A 15,563-nucleotide genomic window follows, 5' to 3' on the forward strand; every position below is an offset into this window, starting at 1 on the left:
GTTCATTTTTTTGTGTCATCATTTTATGTCCATGAGTCAAAATATGTCACAATATATGATTCTGTTGTGTCATTAAAAAAATCTGACATGTGCACTAATCAAACAAAAATAACAAAATATACCTTAGCTATGGGACAATCAAAAACACAGATATGATTGTGAAATATCTTTTTTTTTCAAGAATATGTTTTTTTTGTTAGTTTTATGTACCACAGATGTGCCTGCACCAGAATAAAAGGCCTGATGTTTGGAGTATAAAGTTTTCAAAATTCACTTGAAGTTACTTTTTTTCATCGTTCATCTTTGACCGAATTATTATATATTTTTTCAGGTTTTTTTTGGCGAGTTATCTCTGGTCTATTTGAAGACAACCCATTGAAGTCCATCATCCTTTTGAACACAGACACTTACCCTCTTACAACTTTGTTCTCGTTAAACAATATACAATACTGTATATCTATCTTCATATAAGATTAAGACTTTAGCTTTGACAAACTATGTCTTTGTTAATGTAAATATTAAAAAAAATAATACAGCATTGTTCTCACAACATTACAAACTGATGACTTTTTGATCATGAAAATAGGCAACCTTTTATAGCATTTAGAAGAACATTTAAGTACGTTGAATTATGCTTAATTGGCGTTCCGGTAATGAGCAGGGAAATGTGCTGCCCTTCAGCTGATGTGTGGTGCCTTAAAACACAGTCGTATTGTACGGCACGTACAACTTAGATTTATTATTGTTATTTATTCATTCTCCACTGACGGACTGAGAGAAATCACAGGGCTCTGGTGAGTCTTGTGGTTGAAGTTACCATTTTTGGTTCCTTGCATGAGTTTCCGTGTACACAATGTAGCCTATATCTAATAGCTGCGGTGACTGCGTCGGCTTGATTTGCATTTGAATGATAACAAAGACAAAAGAGTTATGGGTTCTGTTTGCAGGCAATGAAACAAGAGGCCATTAACGATGATGTATTATTCATATTAACCAGACTGCCTTCTTTCAAGTGTTTGGATACACAAAATACAGGTATGTGGGAGTTCTTGGGGAAAGTTGTAAAACCTGTTTTGCTTTAGAACCACATAGCTTCCCGATCGCAAAGGCAGAGTTACATTTCCTTTCAGGTGTGAATGTGACATGTGGACGGAGAGAAGCGCCTTATCAAACTCGTCACGGGAAAGAAGGTGAGTTCGGAAATTTAAATATCCTAAACCTGATACATGTAGTTGCCTGTAAGTCATATTTCAGCGTTTTGGGGGGGAAAAGAAGGAAAAGTACGACAAACACTAAGTGTCCGCTTGCTTTAATTCAACATTGGACAACAGTAGATGGACTCCTCATGTCTGTTTCTGACTTTTGCATGTGGTTGATCCCAGATTTACCAGCCTTTATATGGCATCCATTTCTTAAAGTGGTTTTGAAACGATTTATGTCAATTATCACCAAAACGGTAGCCTTCTTAGACCATGTACCACTATCACGACCAACATTACAATATCGTTACAACATGTACCGAAATAATAAATAGTTTCAAAACAAACAGCTAACCTAACCCTGTACGTAGTTGCAGCCTATCGTGGTGTGAAACTGCAATGATTACACTGAGGGCTGTTTGCAATATTTTGGTAAAATAGTCACCCAAATATTAGACACACCTGTTGAGGTAAGGGTACGCATTCTGCGCCGCTGAAAACAGTGTAAAATCAGCATAATTACTTTTGCAAAGGTAATTTCTTTTTTTCGGATACAGCTCTCGTACCAATTGGATCTTATTTCATTGTTCAGCTGTACCTAATGAAATGCCCGGCGAGTGTAAATTTAACCACATCCAGGACTTTACTTGTTGGAATGTGTTTTTTGTTTGTTTGAATAAATGGTGTTCGTATTTAGGTTCTTTTTTTTCATCGTTTTTATGTAAATAATTAATCTGAAGCTTGGAAGGTGGTAAATAAAGGCCAACGAGCCTTTATCGCAATTTCCTAACTGAGGGAGGAGGGGCTTCGATGAAAGAGCTACTTACGTTGCATTCTGCCATGACGCCTGGTGCTGATTGGCTCATGAATATTCAATAAGGAGGAGGAGTATGGTATGGGGTATGGGGTTCGCACACGGGATTTCCCGTCACTTTTGTTGAGAGCGAGGAAGAGGAGGGATGGAGGTGTGAATGGCTTCTGTCACTGGTGTAAACTGCAGGTAAACGCTCGGCATTAGGATTTTAAAACATTGTCTCTCTCTTCTCTCTGTCTCTTTCCCCGCCTGATCTAAAATGTCTTTTTTTCGTGCTCACTTGAGTTTGGTTGACTCCTTTTATATCAAAGGCGTGCGTCAGTTGCAACCGTTTTACCTGAAGTTAAAATTGCTTGATGCTACTCTAAATGCTATGCTCGTGTAAATATATATAAATATATATTTTTTGCAAATTATAAAAAAAAATACATCCCATTGTTCAAATTAGAGGACGGGGTTGGCATGTATTTACTAATTCTTGTTAATTCTTCAATCTTATACAGATTGACCTGCTTTGTGGCAGTGGTTGATGGCCAGTAAGAGTTTTAAGCCTGAAAGATATTAGACATTAAGTTGAGCTTTTTTGGAGGGTTATTGGCTCCTTGGCATGTGACAGACTCGACATTTGGAGGTTTTCAAGATATAACCTGTTGTTGTGTTGTGTTTTATGTGCAAACATTTGAGACGAACGCTGTATCGTGACAGTGAACCCACCTTATCTTAATGCTAACAAGCATTATAAAATGCCACAGACAGTGTAATGAATAGCCACTTTGTTGTTGTTATGATGATGATGATGATGATGTTTATTAGTAGTAGTAGTATTATTACACTCACAGTGAAGCACACATGTAGACAAGCAATACTACAATACTTGTAGGCATGTATTCTTTATTCTCTGCAAAAAATTAAAATATTACTTCAGTTCCTTCTAGTTTTGATCAATGTCTGAAACAAAAAACAACCCAACCCCCCCCCCCCCCCCCAAACCTATTTTAACTAATAAGACAAGTTGAACGTCATGGCGTTATTTGGGTATTGTAATGCAGTAATTTAAATTGACCTATGCTTGTGTTGTGTGACTCATTATTAGCATGGGGTATTTAGGGTTAGAAAAAACCCCACACTTACACAGGTGACACAAGGTAAAAATGCCTTGACACAACGGCTCTTGTTGCGAGGATTCAAATGTCAGCGGGCCAATGGCAGCGAGTCCACGGTTTGCCTCGGCAGCTTAATCTCACTTGTTCTTGCATGCTAAAGGAATGAAGATTATCTGCACACCAACTGTTAATGGCCTGATGCCATGTGATCGCTGTGGGGCTTGCTTCAGGTCCTACTAGACTATTTACTGCAGTTATGATGATGATGATGATGAGGCTGGTGCTGCGATATTCACTTGGGGGGGAAAAACCTCTTGTGTTGATGACATTTGTCTCCCTCTGCAATTATTTACCTTCAGTGCTGTGGGCAAACACTGCTGCACTCTTGCTCTCTACCTGTCATCACATCAACAATCATCTCAACTGGCTGGCTCTGGGTCCTACATGAAGTCTTTTTGGGTGTCGACCACCATGAGCGATGTTGTGTGGTTGTAGTTTTAGTGATTGTTTCAAATTCTGCATGTTTATACTTTACAAATGCATTCATGGCTAGGATTTAGAACTCTAACATCACTAAAGTCAACACCTTGCCACTGCGCAGATGAATATTAATGCTTCAAAGAGGAGATCAATTCCAATATTAATACAACATTTACTTAGCACTGCCATTCCAACAGTTCACACCATCATTAGTGAAACTGACTGTTTTCTTGTGAATACATATTTTGACGGGCTCCCATCAAAACAAATAAAAACAAATCAATAAAAATAACACTCGCCATTAGCTTTGTCTAGTCATATGCTGTATTCCGACGTGTTACGATGGTAACAACACGGTGCAGTAAAATGTATTGGTTTTGAGTTCCTTGGATTGTTTCGACCCACACATGACCCCGTCCTCACCAACCTTCCTCTTCCTACGCCCCTTTTTTTTTAGTCTTCAACAAGGGTTAATGGAAATTGATCAGATCCGGATTTATGCATTCATTAGTAATCCAGGGAATCCTGGGGATTATCCAGATGGCCCTAATTTCTAATTGAAAGGATTTTCATCTGATAACATCACTAATAGTTTTCTTCTGTAGTTTGCGTTAGCTGTTACTGTATATACAGCTTCTCTATACTGCGTGCATGAATGTTTGCTCGTATGGTTTGATATGGTTTGGTATGGAATGGTATTTCGTCCAAAATGGAATAAAAATCACCCACATCTTGCAGGACAAAAGTCATTCACTCTGTGTCCAGTAAACCGTTGGTCAGGGATGCAATGTATTGTATGAGGTTAACCATAGGCACCTCCGGTATTAGAAGTGCCAATATGAACAGAGTGATTTAATATAATATATTTAATTCTATTATTATGATTATTTTATGTGTTGTGTACAGCACTTTTTTTAACCGCTGTTGCGAAAGTGCTATGTTAAAAAAGTCCAGCTGAGTTGAGCTGAGAATCAAAGTGGTATTGTAACGGCAAAATGTTGCGTACAGGTTTTGTGATAAGATATGATAAGAAAACCTTGATTAGTCTCGTAATGGAGAAATTCCCAATTCACAGCAGCAAAGTTATGAAAGGAATAGCAAAAGAACAAAATATAGGAGCTGCTGGAAAGGCAGCCACTCTCGCGGCGCCATCTTTTGGGTCTCACTAAATCATGCACATGTACCTTTTTGTGCCTGCCTGGTGTATCGTACAGTGTTGCCTGGAAATATGAGTTTGATTTCTTACGTTACCTCGCTTAAAAAAAACATACATTAATGACATAGTTAAGTACAATTTTAGGAATCACACTTTTTGCCATATTTTTTGCTTAAATTGTACTGCTCCTTCTTGCAACTGAGTCAGTAAGTTGCATTATTATTAGTTTTTGCAGAGGATAAAGAACATATGCAAGTGAGAACTATTACATTGTGCTGCTCCACCGTTTGTTTTTAGATATCAGTTGCTTGGATGCCATTCGTCAATCCGGTCTATAGTGTTTTGCATTGTTTGCTAAGTGGACTTTATTGAGGCAAAAATATGTGGTCGTTTGAGATACACAACGTACAGTTCTCTGTGTTTTATGTTTAGTTTGACAGTAAACTACAACAGTTTAAAGAATTGTTCGCCATCTGCCAAACTGCTGCTTGTCGTGACGTGACTCAAGTGCCACCCTGTAGCACTCCTATCGCAAATATTTGCTTTCAAGCCAAGCAAAAAAAAAGAAAAAACAACCAAAAAATACAAAATAAATGATGACTGATATTGAAAAAGTCATGAACCGCTTCAGTTGTATCTCAAAGCACCACTACAACTGCTAATCTGTTATGATTTACATAAAACATTAAGAAGAATCATCAGCTGTCTTCATAAAAAATAGTACATTGATACCGGCAAAAAGATGCCGTACTTCAACTTTAGTTTTGTCTGAGGTTCCACATTAACTCTAGGGGGTCTGCCTACATGCAGTTGCTCTACAAACTGCTTTCTTGTTGTTGTCACAGATGGGTCGCAATCATGTCAGGCTGTGTTTTCATAACACAGAGTGGAGCTGCAACCGTGAGGGACAGTCAAGTCAAGTCAACAGTATTTATAGAGCACTTGTTGAGTACTTGTGTGTAGAGCACAGTGATGTATAGCCCCAGTCTGCTTGATGGAATACATAGTTGATTGTTTTTAGAAAACATCTATGAATGCATTTCTCCCCCATTAAAAAAATATGTTCCTTCCTTAATATTTTATGCTAAAATTGATTCGATTAATCATTTTATCCCTTATTGCCTTGACTCAATAGAGGTTGTGAAACACTAACCAACAGGGCGGAGCTCGCCACACTTAAGCCTGTTGATCATTTCTGCAGGACAGCGGCTTACTGTATGCCAGGAACGCAAAAATGGCTTATTTACCGCAATCGCCACATCGTCACTCAAACCAGTTACAGTAAGTGTTTGCTGTTCCATACCAAACGGTGGTGAGCTCAACTACACACGCTCTGTTTGAACTGCGGTGCAGTCTGGTGCATGTGTTAGCAGCAAGGAAGACCACCCACATTTTGGAATACAATATGAGGACATCTCTTGGAAGGGAGGCTTAACAGAATGAACATTGTTTCTTCATCCTTGGAGAACCACATTGTTTTTTTTGTGTTTTTTTTATGACAATGAACTCTCTGAGCTCAACATAATTCATTCCAGGAGGCTGTTCATATTTCATCCAATTTTAAATACTGTACTTATCATGTTTTCCATTTCAGCGTCGTTATCTTTCATGTATCTGACCCGACAAAATAGCCCGGAAAAAGCTGTACCTTTAATGCTGATTAATATAGTTTTCTTGCACCTCATTGAATGTGAATCTGTTATTTGAAGTGAGCAGTTTTAATATTGAAACTGTGCATAATGTAACACTGATTAAACCAAATATAAAATGTACTTTTTAGGAATAAAACTCCTGATTAAAAAAAATGCATTCCAATGAAGTGCATATATCTCCAATTTTGTCACTTCTTATTTCTTGCTTGCTGAAAAAAAAACATTCTCAGTGATTCTGATGAATGAAATGAAAGCTCAAAATTTGGAGATACTGGTACATGCTTCCCATTGGACAAAGCGGTATTAGAGAAGCAGGAATACACTCAGCTAAGATTTTAACACACCTGTGTTCCGTCCCTCAGAGCAAGGCATGGCTGGGAAGCCATTCCGGGCCACCCAAATCTGGAGCAGCATCATCTCTAACCTGCACACCCACGTGGAGGTCAAGCGCCGGCGCCACAATCTCAAGTCCTACGAGGACTGCTTTCTTGGCTCCGAGGCCGTGGACGCCGTGTTGACGCACATTACCTTGAATCGCTTCTTCGGTGACGATGCAGTCCCTCGCCAGAAAGCCGTGCGACTTTGTCAAGCCCTGATGGACTCGAAGGTCTTTGAGCCGGTGGGCGTGAAAGTGTTTGGCAAGGAAAAGAAGCGGGACACTTTTGTGGACAGTAGCTGTAGTTTGTACAGGTTCCCGAGCCCGCAGACGGGTTTGTCAACGCTGAACAATACCAAGTCTAACTCCACGGCAACCATAGAGAGCGGCTATGACTCTCCAGGCATAAAAAGGAACAAGAACAGCTATAATCCACTGTCTGAAAGGTAATCAAATATTATTATACATTATAATTTGCTGTAAATATCATATGCTATTGGCAGATTTTGTGCTCATCTAACATAAAACTGTTGCTTTGTTGCCATCTTGTGGTGTGTTAGCATCAGGCCCGATGTGAAGTAAGGGGAAAAGCTCAATTTCAACAGGCCATAGCCCTGTCTAATGGAAAAGTAGCGCTTTCTTTGAACAAGCTACTTTTTTCAGGGTTTCAACTAGGCTTGCATGTTCTAGTTGCTGATCATTACATCAATTAGCTGGCCGAGGATTAAAATATTACAGTGTTAGACCACTGAAAACTACGAGCGCAAGGATTAGTTTCAATACACTAAGTACTTTATATCATATCCCTATAAATGTTGCGTGTGGTGAAATGATATTTTGAATGATGCTTTAAGTTCCAAAGTACAAAAAAAGTTGATCAGAAACGGTTTGGAGCAGATACATATAATTTGTCTGATTGTCATGAAATAACAACAATCCAAACATTGCGACGGGAATCACCTTCTCTGATTAAGTGTCATGATGTCCCCCTCCAGACAAGAGATGCCGACCTACTTCACTCATTCTCCCGTAAGACGAGGCAGATCAGTGGAGGACGTGCTGAGAAATCTCAACCTAAACTCGACCATCACGCCTCAGATGATCAACTTGGGCCTCTCATGTGAGCGTAAGTAGCCGTCAGAGCGATGAATGGTATAAAAGCTCACAAATACTTCAGTCACCTTCCAATCGCTCTCCACCGCAGTGGTCACAGAGGTGTGGCACCAGCAGGCCGTGTGCAGGCTCCTGCAGTTGATTGAGCTCCCGCTGCTGGAGAACTTGCTGGGGTGCAAGTGTGCCTCGCGGTCTTCATTGCTCACGGTAGACAGCGACTCAGACTTGTTGTTGTCAGCAGGCTACTTGGACAGAGAAGTGCTCAAGGCCTTCACTGAGGCACAGTAAGTGGCGGTTCTTAAGTGAAAAACTATGGGAATTGTTTTTTTTTTTTTACACGAGCCTCAGCATTTTGAAGAGTGAGAATCTTGACTTTGCGAAAGAAATTGCTTTAACCCTTTCAGGGACAGCGGTTACTACAGTGGACAGCTGATCATGTTATCAGGTTACACGGTCCACAAAATTGTTTAATCGTTTGAACGGCGCCACAATGTTGCAAATTACACAGCCGATCAAAAAAAAATACACCAGCTTTCACAAAACAAAACAGTTTTGATTGATCATTGCAAACGGGCTCCCAAAATAGCTACACTCATTTCCTCTCGTGGCAATCGACTTCTTCCTTGACAATCACACCATGTTTTTTTTGGCTCAATAAAATAATAATAAGCTGTCCCCGAAGGGTTAAATAGTGGATCACAGCAAAGTTAGTGGCTGAACACTGCACACAACACGACAGTTCTGGTTCAGCCACGTTGCTCGGTATCTGGTGGGCCCAACGACATGAGTTTATCATTGGCAAATTGTAGTTTCATATAATAAGGTTTACCAACCTCTCAAACAAGACGTAGTATTTTTTTTCCGACAAGTACAACATTGTCCACAAGCATTAGATTCAGTACAACTGTGTCAGAAATCTTCCTTTTCAAACAGTTATTGCACTATTTGTAATAGATCGGCTATGTTATAAGCTACACAAGAGGGTGAAAATGATATTGCATAGATCTTCAAATCTCCTGCTGACATCACTTGGCTGTATTTGTTTCAAATCCCGACTGCTTCCTATCCCTCAGGGCAGATGAATGGATGTCTGGTGCCGTAGACTGTCTGGACTTCCTCCCCGATAATCAAGTGGTGGAGGTCAGCAAAGGTCTGGCGGGATGCGCCAATGACCTATTCGAATGTAAGAGGCTGCTCTACGAAGTCCTGGCGAAGCATTACGCTCGAGTCGAGCAGCCGCCGCTCCTCAGCAACCACTTGTTCGACATCTACTCGGGCATTTCGGAGCTTCTTGGTGAGAAGACTTATTTCATTTTATTGTTGGTAGTACAGACTTTCCATGCCCACCTGTAAAAGGTGAAAAAAATAAACGGACTATAGAGATACCAGTTTTCTCCTCCCACATGCTTAAAACTCAAGTGTGTTAAAATACAGCAGTAATTATTATACGCTTCTCTCCTGAGGTTCCGCTTCCTTCTGCCTTGTGTCATCGCTGTTTGTGTGCCGTGTGTCCTCAGTAAACGGTAAACTGGAGCAAGCTCTGGAGGCACTACAGCTCAGCCTGAAGCTGCAGGACTCTCGATGCAGGGAGGAGCTGCGGCGGCTGCTCAGATTCATGGCCATTGCCGCTAACGCACAGGACATCAAACTCCACAAAGAGGTGTGTGCCTACAGTAACATACCGCTAGCTATGTTTGCGAGGCGAAGCCAGTGTAGCTGCTAGGCTGGGCATCATTATTTATTATTTAGTTGAAACATGTTTTTTAACCCTGTTAAGTACAGTAAATAGTTCGCAGAATGAATTAAATGCGTAACTTAAGACATTTCAACAGAACATACACTACAATCAATAAGATACTTAAACAAAATCTATTTGATAAAATTACCGAATGAAAGATTAGATTATTTTCTTTCAACATAAAAAAAAGTTTCTATCTTATTCCATTTTTTTTACTAACCAGCAATAGAACTCGGGTTGGTTTCACCCATTTCAGAAAAGGGCAGAAAACCAACATTTGGTGAAAATATATTTTATGCCCAACAAGAGTGAATGTTCATTCATTCATTCATTCATCTTCCGAGCCGCTTGATCCTCACTAGGGTCGCGGGGGGTGCTGGAGCCTATCCCAGCTGTCTTCGGGCAGTAGGCGGGGGACACCCTGAATCGGTTGCCAGCCAATCGCAGGGCACACAGAGACGAACAACCATTCGCACTCACACTCACACCTAGGGACAATTTAGAGTGTTCAATCAGCCTGCCACGCATGTTTTTGGAATGTGGGAGGAAACCGGAGCACCCGGAGAAAACCCACGCAGGCCCGGGGAGAACATGCAAACTCCACACAGGGAGGCCGGAGCTGGAATCAAACCCGGTACCTCTGCACTGTGAAGCCGACGTGCTAACCACTGGACTACCGGGCCGCAGAGTGAATGTTATGCCAGTATTTTTTGCTTTATTGGCTACTCAAATATCTGAACACTTCTTCTAGAAAATACCAGCAGCAGCCATGAAAATGCGCTTTTGATGGCAAAATAATGATGACAAACTTGCTAAATTATTTACACGCTATTGAGTAGTAGTAGTAATAATTAGTAGTGTGTGTGCGTGTTGATGTGTGGCCATGTATGCATGTACCTGTATGTACAGTATGTACATCACATAATAGCGTCTACTTCTAAATTTAAACAATGTCTCTCACCTTTTCTCTCTTTTGTGACAGTCTTTGTGGTAGATTTAAGGTGGCAAATTGTGATCGATCACAAGCAGCTTGCAACAGTTGGATTTCAAATATTCGCCATATGTTCATGAGCTTGTGCATTGTCTTGATCTGTGTGATCTCATCCAAAAGAGACCGAATGTTGCCATCTGCTTTTTTTAAATATATATTTAAGCAGCATGGTTACCATTCTTTGCGCCTGTGTGTCCCGCAGATCGAGAACCGAATGGCAGTGAAGAGGTCATTCTCCAGCGCCATCGTGTACAGCCGAAGACTCTCCAAAGGCAAAGTGGACCTGATGGTTCTTTTTATGATGGACAACCATTGCGATCTATTCAATGTGAGTGTTGTGCATTACATTAGAAGAGCTCACATACGGCTGGGGACGGCTGCATGCTGTTTGCGAGTTTCATCTCTTATGCACATCAGGAACAGCTTAAAACTAATTGCATGTCTCTTCCCCCCAAAAAAACAAAAACAAGACAGGCTTCCCAACAGGAAGGAGGTAATAAACAGGGACGTTATGTAAGAGATATGCAGCGGAAGAAAAGATAATCATCAGGCTTTTGTTTGTGCTTTTTCAACGTGTTTTATTCTTCCATCCCGTATCTTTTCAATGATCTTTTCAACTCACTTGTCAAAACATTAGGTACACCGGCACCTTCTCATGGGATCCAATGGCAGAGAGATAAATTTATGAAGATGATCTTCAGTTATGACTGATACTATCAGAGGCGTATTAACAATTAGTTGTGGTTCTACTTTGTACTGTACTGATAATAGCTTCCATCTCACGGCAAACATGTTTTTAAATGTTATCTCTGAAATAATTAAATGTAAACGTGGTTTACACCAAGCATTTTCTAATAAATATGTAAAACTAAATATTTTAGTGTAATAATACAAATTGGTGGCATACAATATGCGCGTAAATAATATAACAACAAACACATTCAGCATGCATGGAGTAGTAAATGCCAGTTATATCCGAGAAAAAATATTTAAGTATACCGTATTTTCCGCACTAAAAGGCGCACCTAAAAGCCTTCCATTTTCTTAAAAGCTCACAGAGTCTTAAAATCCGATGTGCCTTGTGTATGATCATTATGATAATATTTCGGCCCCAAAATGGCTGCTTGCTTGAGGCATGCTTACAAAGCAGAGTTCAAACTTAAGGCGATTGATTTTGCAGTTGAACACGGAAACAGAGTAACGGCAAGGGAGTTCCATGTTAACGAGTCAATGTTATAATTTGCTGTTGGTTAAGTGAACTGTGTCGCTTTATTAAATAAGTTTGACTGATATCTGAGTATCGCAATATAAATCACTAGCTGGTTCGCCGCCCGCCGGGCGGCTCATCAGCTAGTTCCTGCGGAAGGCTGGTAAGGTGGTGGTTCGCCGTCCTCCGGGCGGCTCATCAGCTAGTTCCTGTGGAAGGCTGGTAAAGTGGGCCTTCGGCCCACAAAAGTGTTGTTACTTGGTTCAACTTTTTGTCTTCATTGCTTATCGCGAAAATAAAGAGATGTTTAGCTCTACTAAATAACTAACAATTTTATTGCAATGCTTGTGGGTAGACAGCATTTTTTCGCTCAGATGCCCGCGCGATCGTAGTGAGCCACTGCCTGAGCGGCGCAGTGGCGGCGCGCAGTGGCGGCGCGCAGCGGCGCGGTGAAGTAGGTACGTTTTGAAAAGGGACAGACGGAAGGACAGACCGCGTGCGGGGCGACGCGCAATATATATATAGATGGTGTAATGTAGTGTCGTGTTCTGTTGGCATTTCCTTGGGCGTAGCTCCATCTATTGGATGCATTGTAGACTGCGTCTTATAATGCGGTGCGTCCAATATATGGAAAAAAAGACAAAATAGGCCATTCACTGAAGGTGCGCCTCATAATCTAGTGTGCCTTTTAGTGTGGAAAATATGGTAAGTAAAACAGTATGATGCATTAAAACTACTCTGGCAGGTATAAGTTAGCCCACAAATGAAGTAAATGTAATGGGGTAACATACATAAGGACATCCAGGTACATAATCGTCAAAAAATAAACACATTTGCTGGAGTTTCTTTGTTACAATTTACAAATGTATATCATATTTTTTTATTGCCACCAGGTTCCTGTTTCACTACATAAGATGGTCAGCGACAGATTGAAGAATATCGTTCGGGGGAACGATGCAGATATGATAACAGGTGTGCAGATCTTACTTCATTGTATCATAGCACTGATTTGACTTCATCTCAACAAAAATGATTCCTCTTGTTTCTCATATTATTGTTGTATTTCATTCCCCTCTGTAAATTCAGGGCCGACGTATTGCACAAGACAGAGCGCAAAGGATTATTCAGAAAACAGAGAGACGCACACTAAAGAGGAATTACGGGCGTTGCTACGGACAATCCATGAGAACCCCAACATGCCCAACAAGGAAAAGAGACGTTTGCTGGCCCAGTTCTACAAAGGCCACCCGGACATTTTTGTGCAATATTTTGGGAATAAGTTATCAAGTATGAACATGTTGCTCCAGTAAAACTTATGACTGGTGTAATTTAATGCACGGGGTGGTTGTAATTGTGAACATATGTGGCCTTTGTGTAAATAGTGACTGTGAATGTGGATTTGCGAGGAGTAAGCTGTGATTTATATGCACATACCATAATTTAATCTAAAAGTAAAATTTAATTACAATTTTTCGGAATGAAATAAAACAAAAATGCTTAAAAAAGAAAAACTAACTGGAACTTATCTTATATTTGCAAAAGTAACTGAAAGTGAGTAAAATGAAAGCGAACATGTTTTTTGTTTTCATCTTGGTGAATTAATATCATATATGAGCTTTGAGTATGAGTATACAGTATTTTAGATGTCTTTATTTTGATATTGCTGTATGTCCATACAAAAGAAGGCAGGCACAGTTGTTGGAATATTGGCATTTACTTTACACAATACTTTGTGAATTTTGTTTGATTCTTGCATCCAAGAAAAACAAAATACCGGTACTAAAACGAAGCATTTTTGGGGGGGAAATGCTCTTAAAATGAATTATAACTGAATTTTTAAACACTATAATGAAAAATCCAAAAGTATAACTTTACAATCCTGGAGCGCACCTGAACTTATATGTTGCACCCACTAAATGTAAAAAGAGATGAGAACTTTTACACGTACCCATTGTCCACTGTTGTGTTTGTATAAAAGTGGGTTGCACAGATAGCGAGAAGGACTTTCCAAAGCAAGTCTTGCTGATGGTCGATGCATATCGGGGACTTTTTGTAACGTTTGGTTTGGTGTCACATCAGGCTGCACCCCGTTCAATCGTGGGCTATATACAGTATGCCAGCAATGTCGCTGATCCCTGATGTGAGGTCAATGCTTCTGAGAAATGGGACACCGCCAAGGGTGGGTACAAATATTGGCGTAATGAAGCTGGTTAGCCCGTATAAATCCATAAATTAGCTGCATCATTATTTAAGATGCACGGTTCAAAGCAGGCTAAAAAAGTAGCGGTTTATAGTCCGGAAATTATAGTAATTTACGCCCCAAAAGTGGTACGATTAGCAGTTCACCCAAAATGTGTCTGGAAGAATATGCGTCAGGTCAAACAAAGGTGTTGAGAATGTCTTTAGCTAAGTAAGCAATTAAAATGTTATGCTTGTTAACTTATTGAAAATGTTTTATGCCATCACAGATGTGTGTTAGCCATAGAACAGAAAATTAAAATTACTGTGAAATAGGAAAGGTAGGTCAGTCCAGCATGAGCAATACAACCTTAAGTAATGGGCGCGTAGTTTCTTTTATAAATTGTTATGGCTTGTGTATGTTATTTTATATATACAGAGAGAGAGAGAGAGAGAGAGAGAGAGAGAGAGAGAGAGAGAGAGAGAGAGAGAGAGAGAGAGAGAGACATGTTACTGTAAAACTTAAATATCACTTGAGGAATTAAATATTATTGTTGGACCCAGAACAAATTCATTTGCTTTACATTATTTCCTATGGGATACTTGGTTTTGAAACCAGAACAAACTGCAGGTCAATCAGCATACCAGAACCAACTGTGTTCAATTGGGGAGGTTCCCATGTCTTATTTATGTATTGGGACATGAAGAAAAATGGAGGGAGGAAATGAAGGAAATTAAGAGATGATTCAAGCTTTTCAGTTATAACAACTTTTTCATTGCAGCTCATCCTAAAGCTGTTTGTTTAGGATTAAGGCCTCGGCTTCATCGCTCTTCCAAAGCATCCTCATCCAAGTATGTTTTAATTGACCTTGCTTTGTGCACTGGGAAATAAAGTAGGAAGCTTTGATAGGTCCAGCATGTTTAAGTAAGATTCAACCAGAACTAATATAATCTGAGTTTGAGGTATTAACCAATAGGTGTGCTCCAATACTTATTTTTTAGCGAATGTTATTAGTTACTCTTCCAGTCAAGTGTGTATGAGTGTCCTTTGTGAGAAAAGACCGAGTCGAGTCTTCCAAATAAACAATGTGATGCAGACCAGCTGTGTCTGAAAAAGCCTCCTGACGCAAATTTGAAAGTCTAATGTTGCGGTGTTGTGAATAGTCGGCGAGATTCATGGGAATCATTCCCCCGTGGGCATTTCAGCGGCAAAAAGCCTCGCTTCAGTCACGTCAATGAGGTTGTGTTTCATATGGGGCTCCTTAATGAGATCCGTTTACTGAAGAAACGGCTGCTTTGTTACTAGGTGAAAAAAGCTTTGCCGCTGTAAGCACAAACTATCAAATATTTTGATGGCATGATAGCACATAAGTGTTTATCATAGGCAACATTGTAACCTAGAACCTGTAGAATTATTAGAAATATTAATCCTTTAGCTGGGACTCATATAATAGAAACTGAATGGAATGATGCTTTTTTTAACAGTGGCTTGTTCAATTTGCCATGGCCATTAGAATAATGTAAAATACTGCCCTCTTGTGGGCACGGTGAGCATG

The 15,563-nt window shown here is 40.1% G+C and overlaps 1 protein-coding gene across 2 annotated transcripts; it reads left to right on the top strand.

The window, feature by feature from the left end:
* Window positions 1–1,053: 1,053 nt before the first annotated feature.
* Window positions 1,054–15,126, top strand: depdc7a (DEP domain containing 7, paralog a). 2 transcript variants are annotated; one of them, XM_052063486.1, is made up of 9 exons: window positions 1,054–1,190; window positions 6,767–7,226; window positions 7,776–7,906; window positions 7,985–8,177; window positions 8,967–9,187; window positions 9,411–9,553; window positions 10,825–10,950; window positions 12,723–12,801; window positions 12,916–15,126. In XM_052063486.1, exons 2-9 carry the CDS (start codon window positions 6,775–6,777, stop codon window positions 13,137–13,139), a joined length of 1,569 nt encoding a protein of 522 aa, XP_051919446.1. In that variant the 5' UTR covers window positions 1,054–1,190; window positions 6,767–6,774; the 3' UTR covers window positions 13,140–15,126. The 2 variants fall into 2 exon arrangements, with proteins under 2 accessions (XP_051919446.1, XP_051919445.1); XM_052063485.1 differs by lacking the exon at window positions 1,054–1,190 and adding an exon at window positions 2,086–2,199.
* The last annotated feature ends 437 nt before the right edge of the window (window positions 15,127–15,563 follow it).

This window comes from Hippocampus zosterae, chromosome 4 (genome assembly GCF_025434085.1).
Source record: "Hippocampus zosterae strain Florida chromosome 4, ASM2543408v3, whole genome shotgun sequence".
Taxonomy (NCBI): domain Eukaryota; kingdom Metazoa; phylum Chordata; class Actinopteri; order Syngnathiformes; family Syngnathidae; genus Hippocampus; species Hippocampus zosterae.

What these genes read in the sequence shown, in the direction of transcription:
- depdc7a (XM_052063486.1), top strand. Translation starts at nt 6,775, where the DNA reads ATGGCTGGGAAGCCATTCCGGGCCACCCAAATCTGGAGCAGCATCATC. An exon ending in TATAATCCACTGTCTGAAAG is followed by an intron (nt 7,227 to 7,775) that starts GTAATCAAATAT and finishes GTCCCCCTCCAG; the next exon opens with ACAAGAGATGCCGACCTACT. An exon ending in AAGGCCTTCACTGAGGCACA is followed by an intron (nt 8,178 to 8,966) that starts GTAAGTGGCGGT and finishes CCTATCCCTCAG; the next exon opens with GGCAGATGAATGGATGTCTG.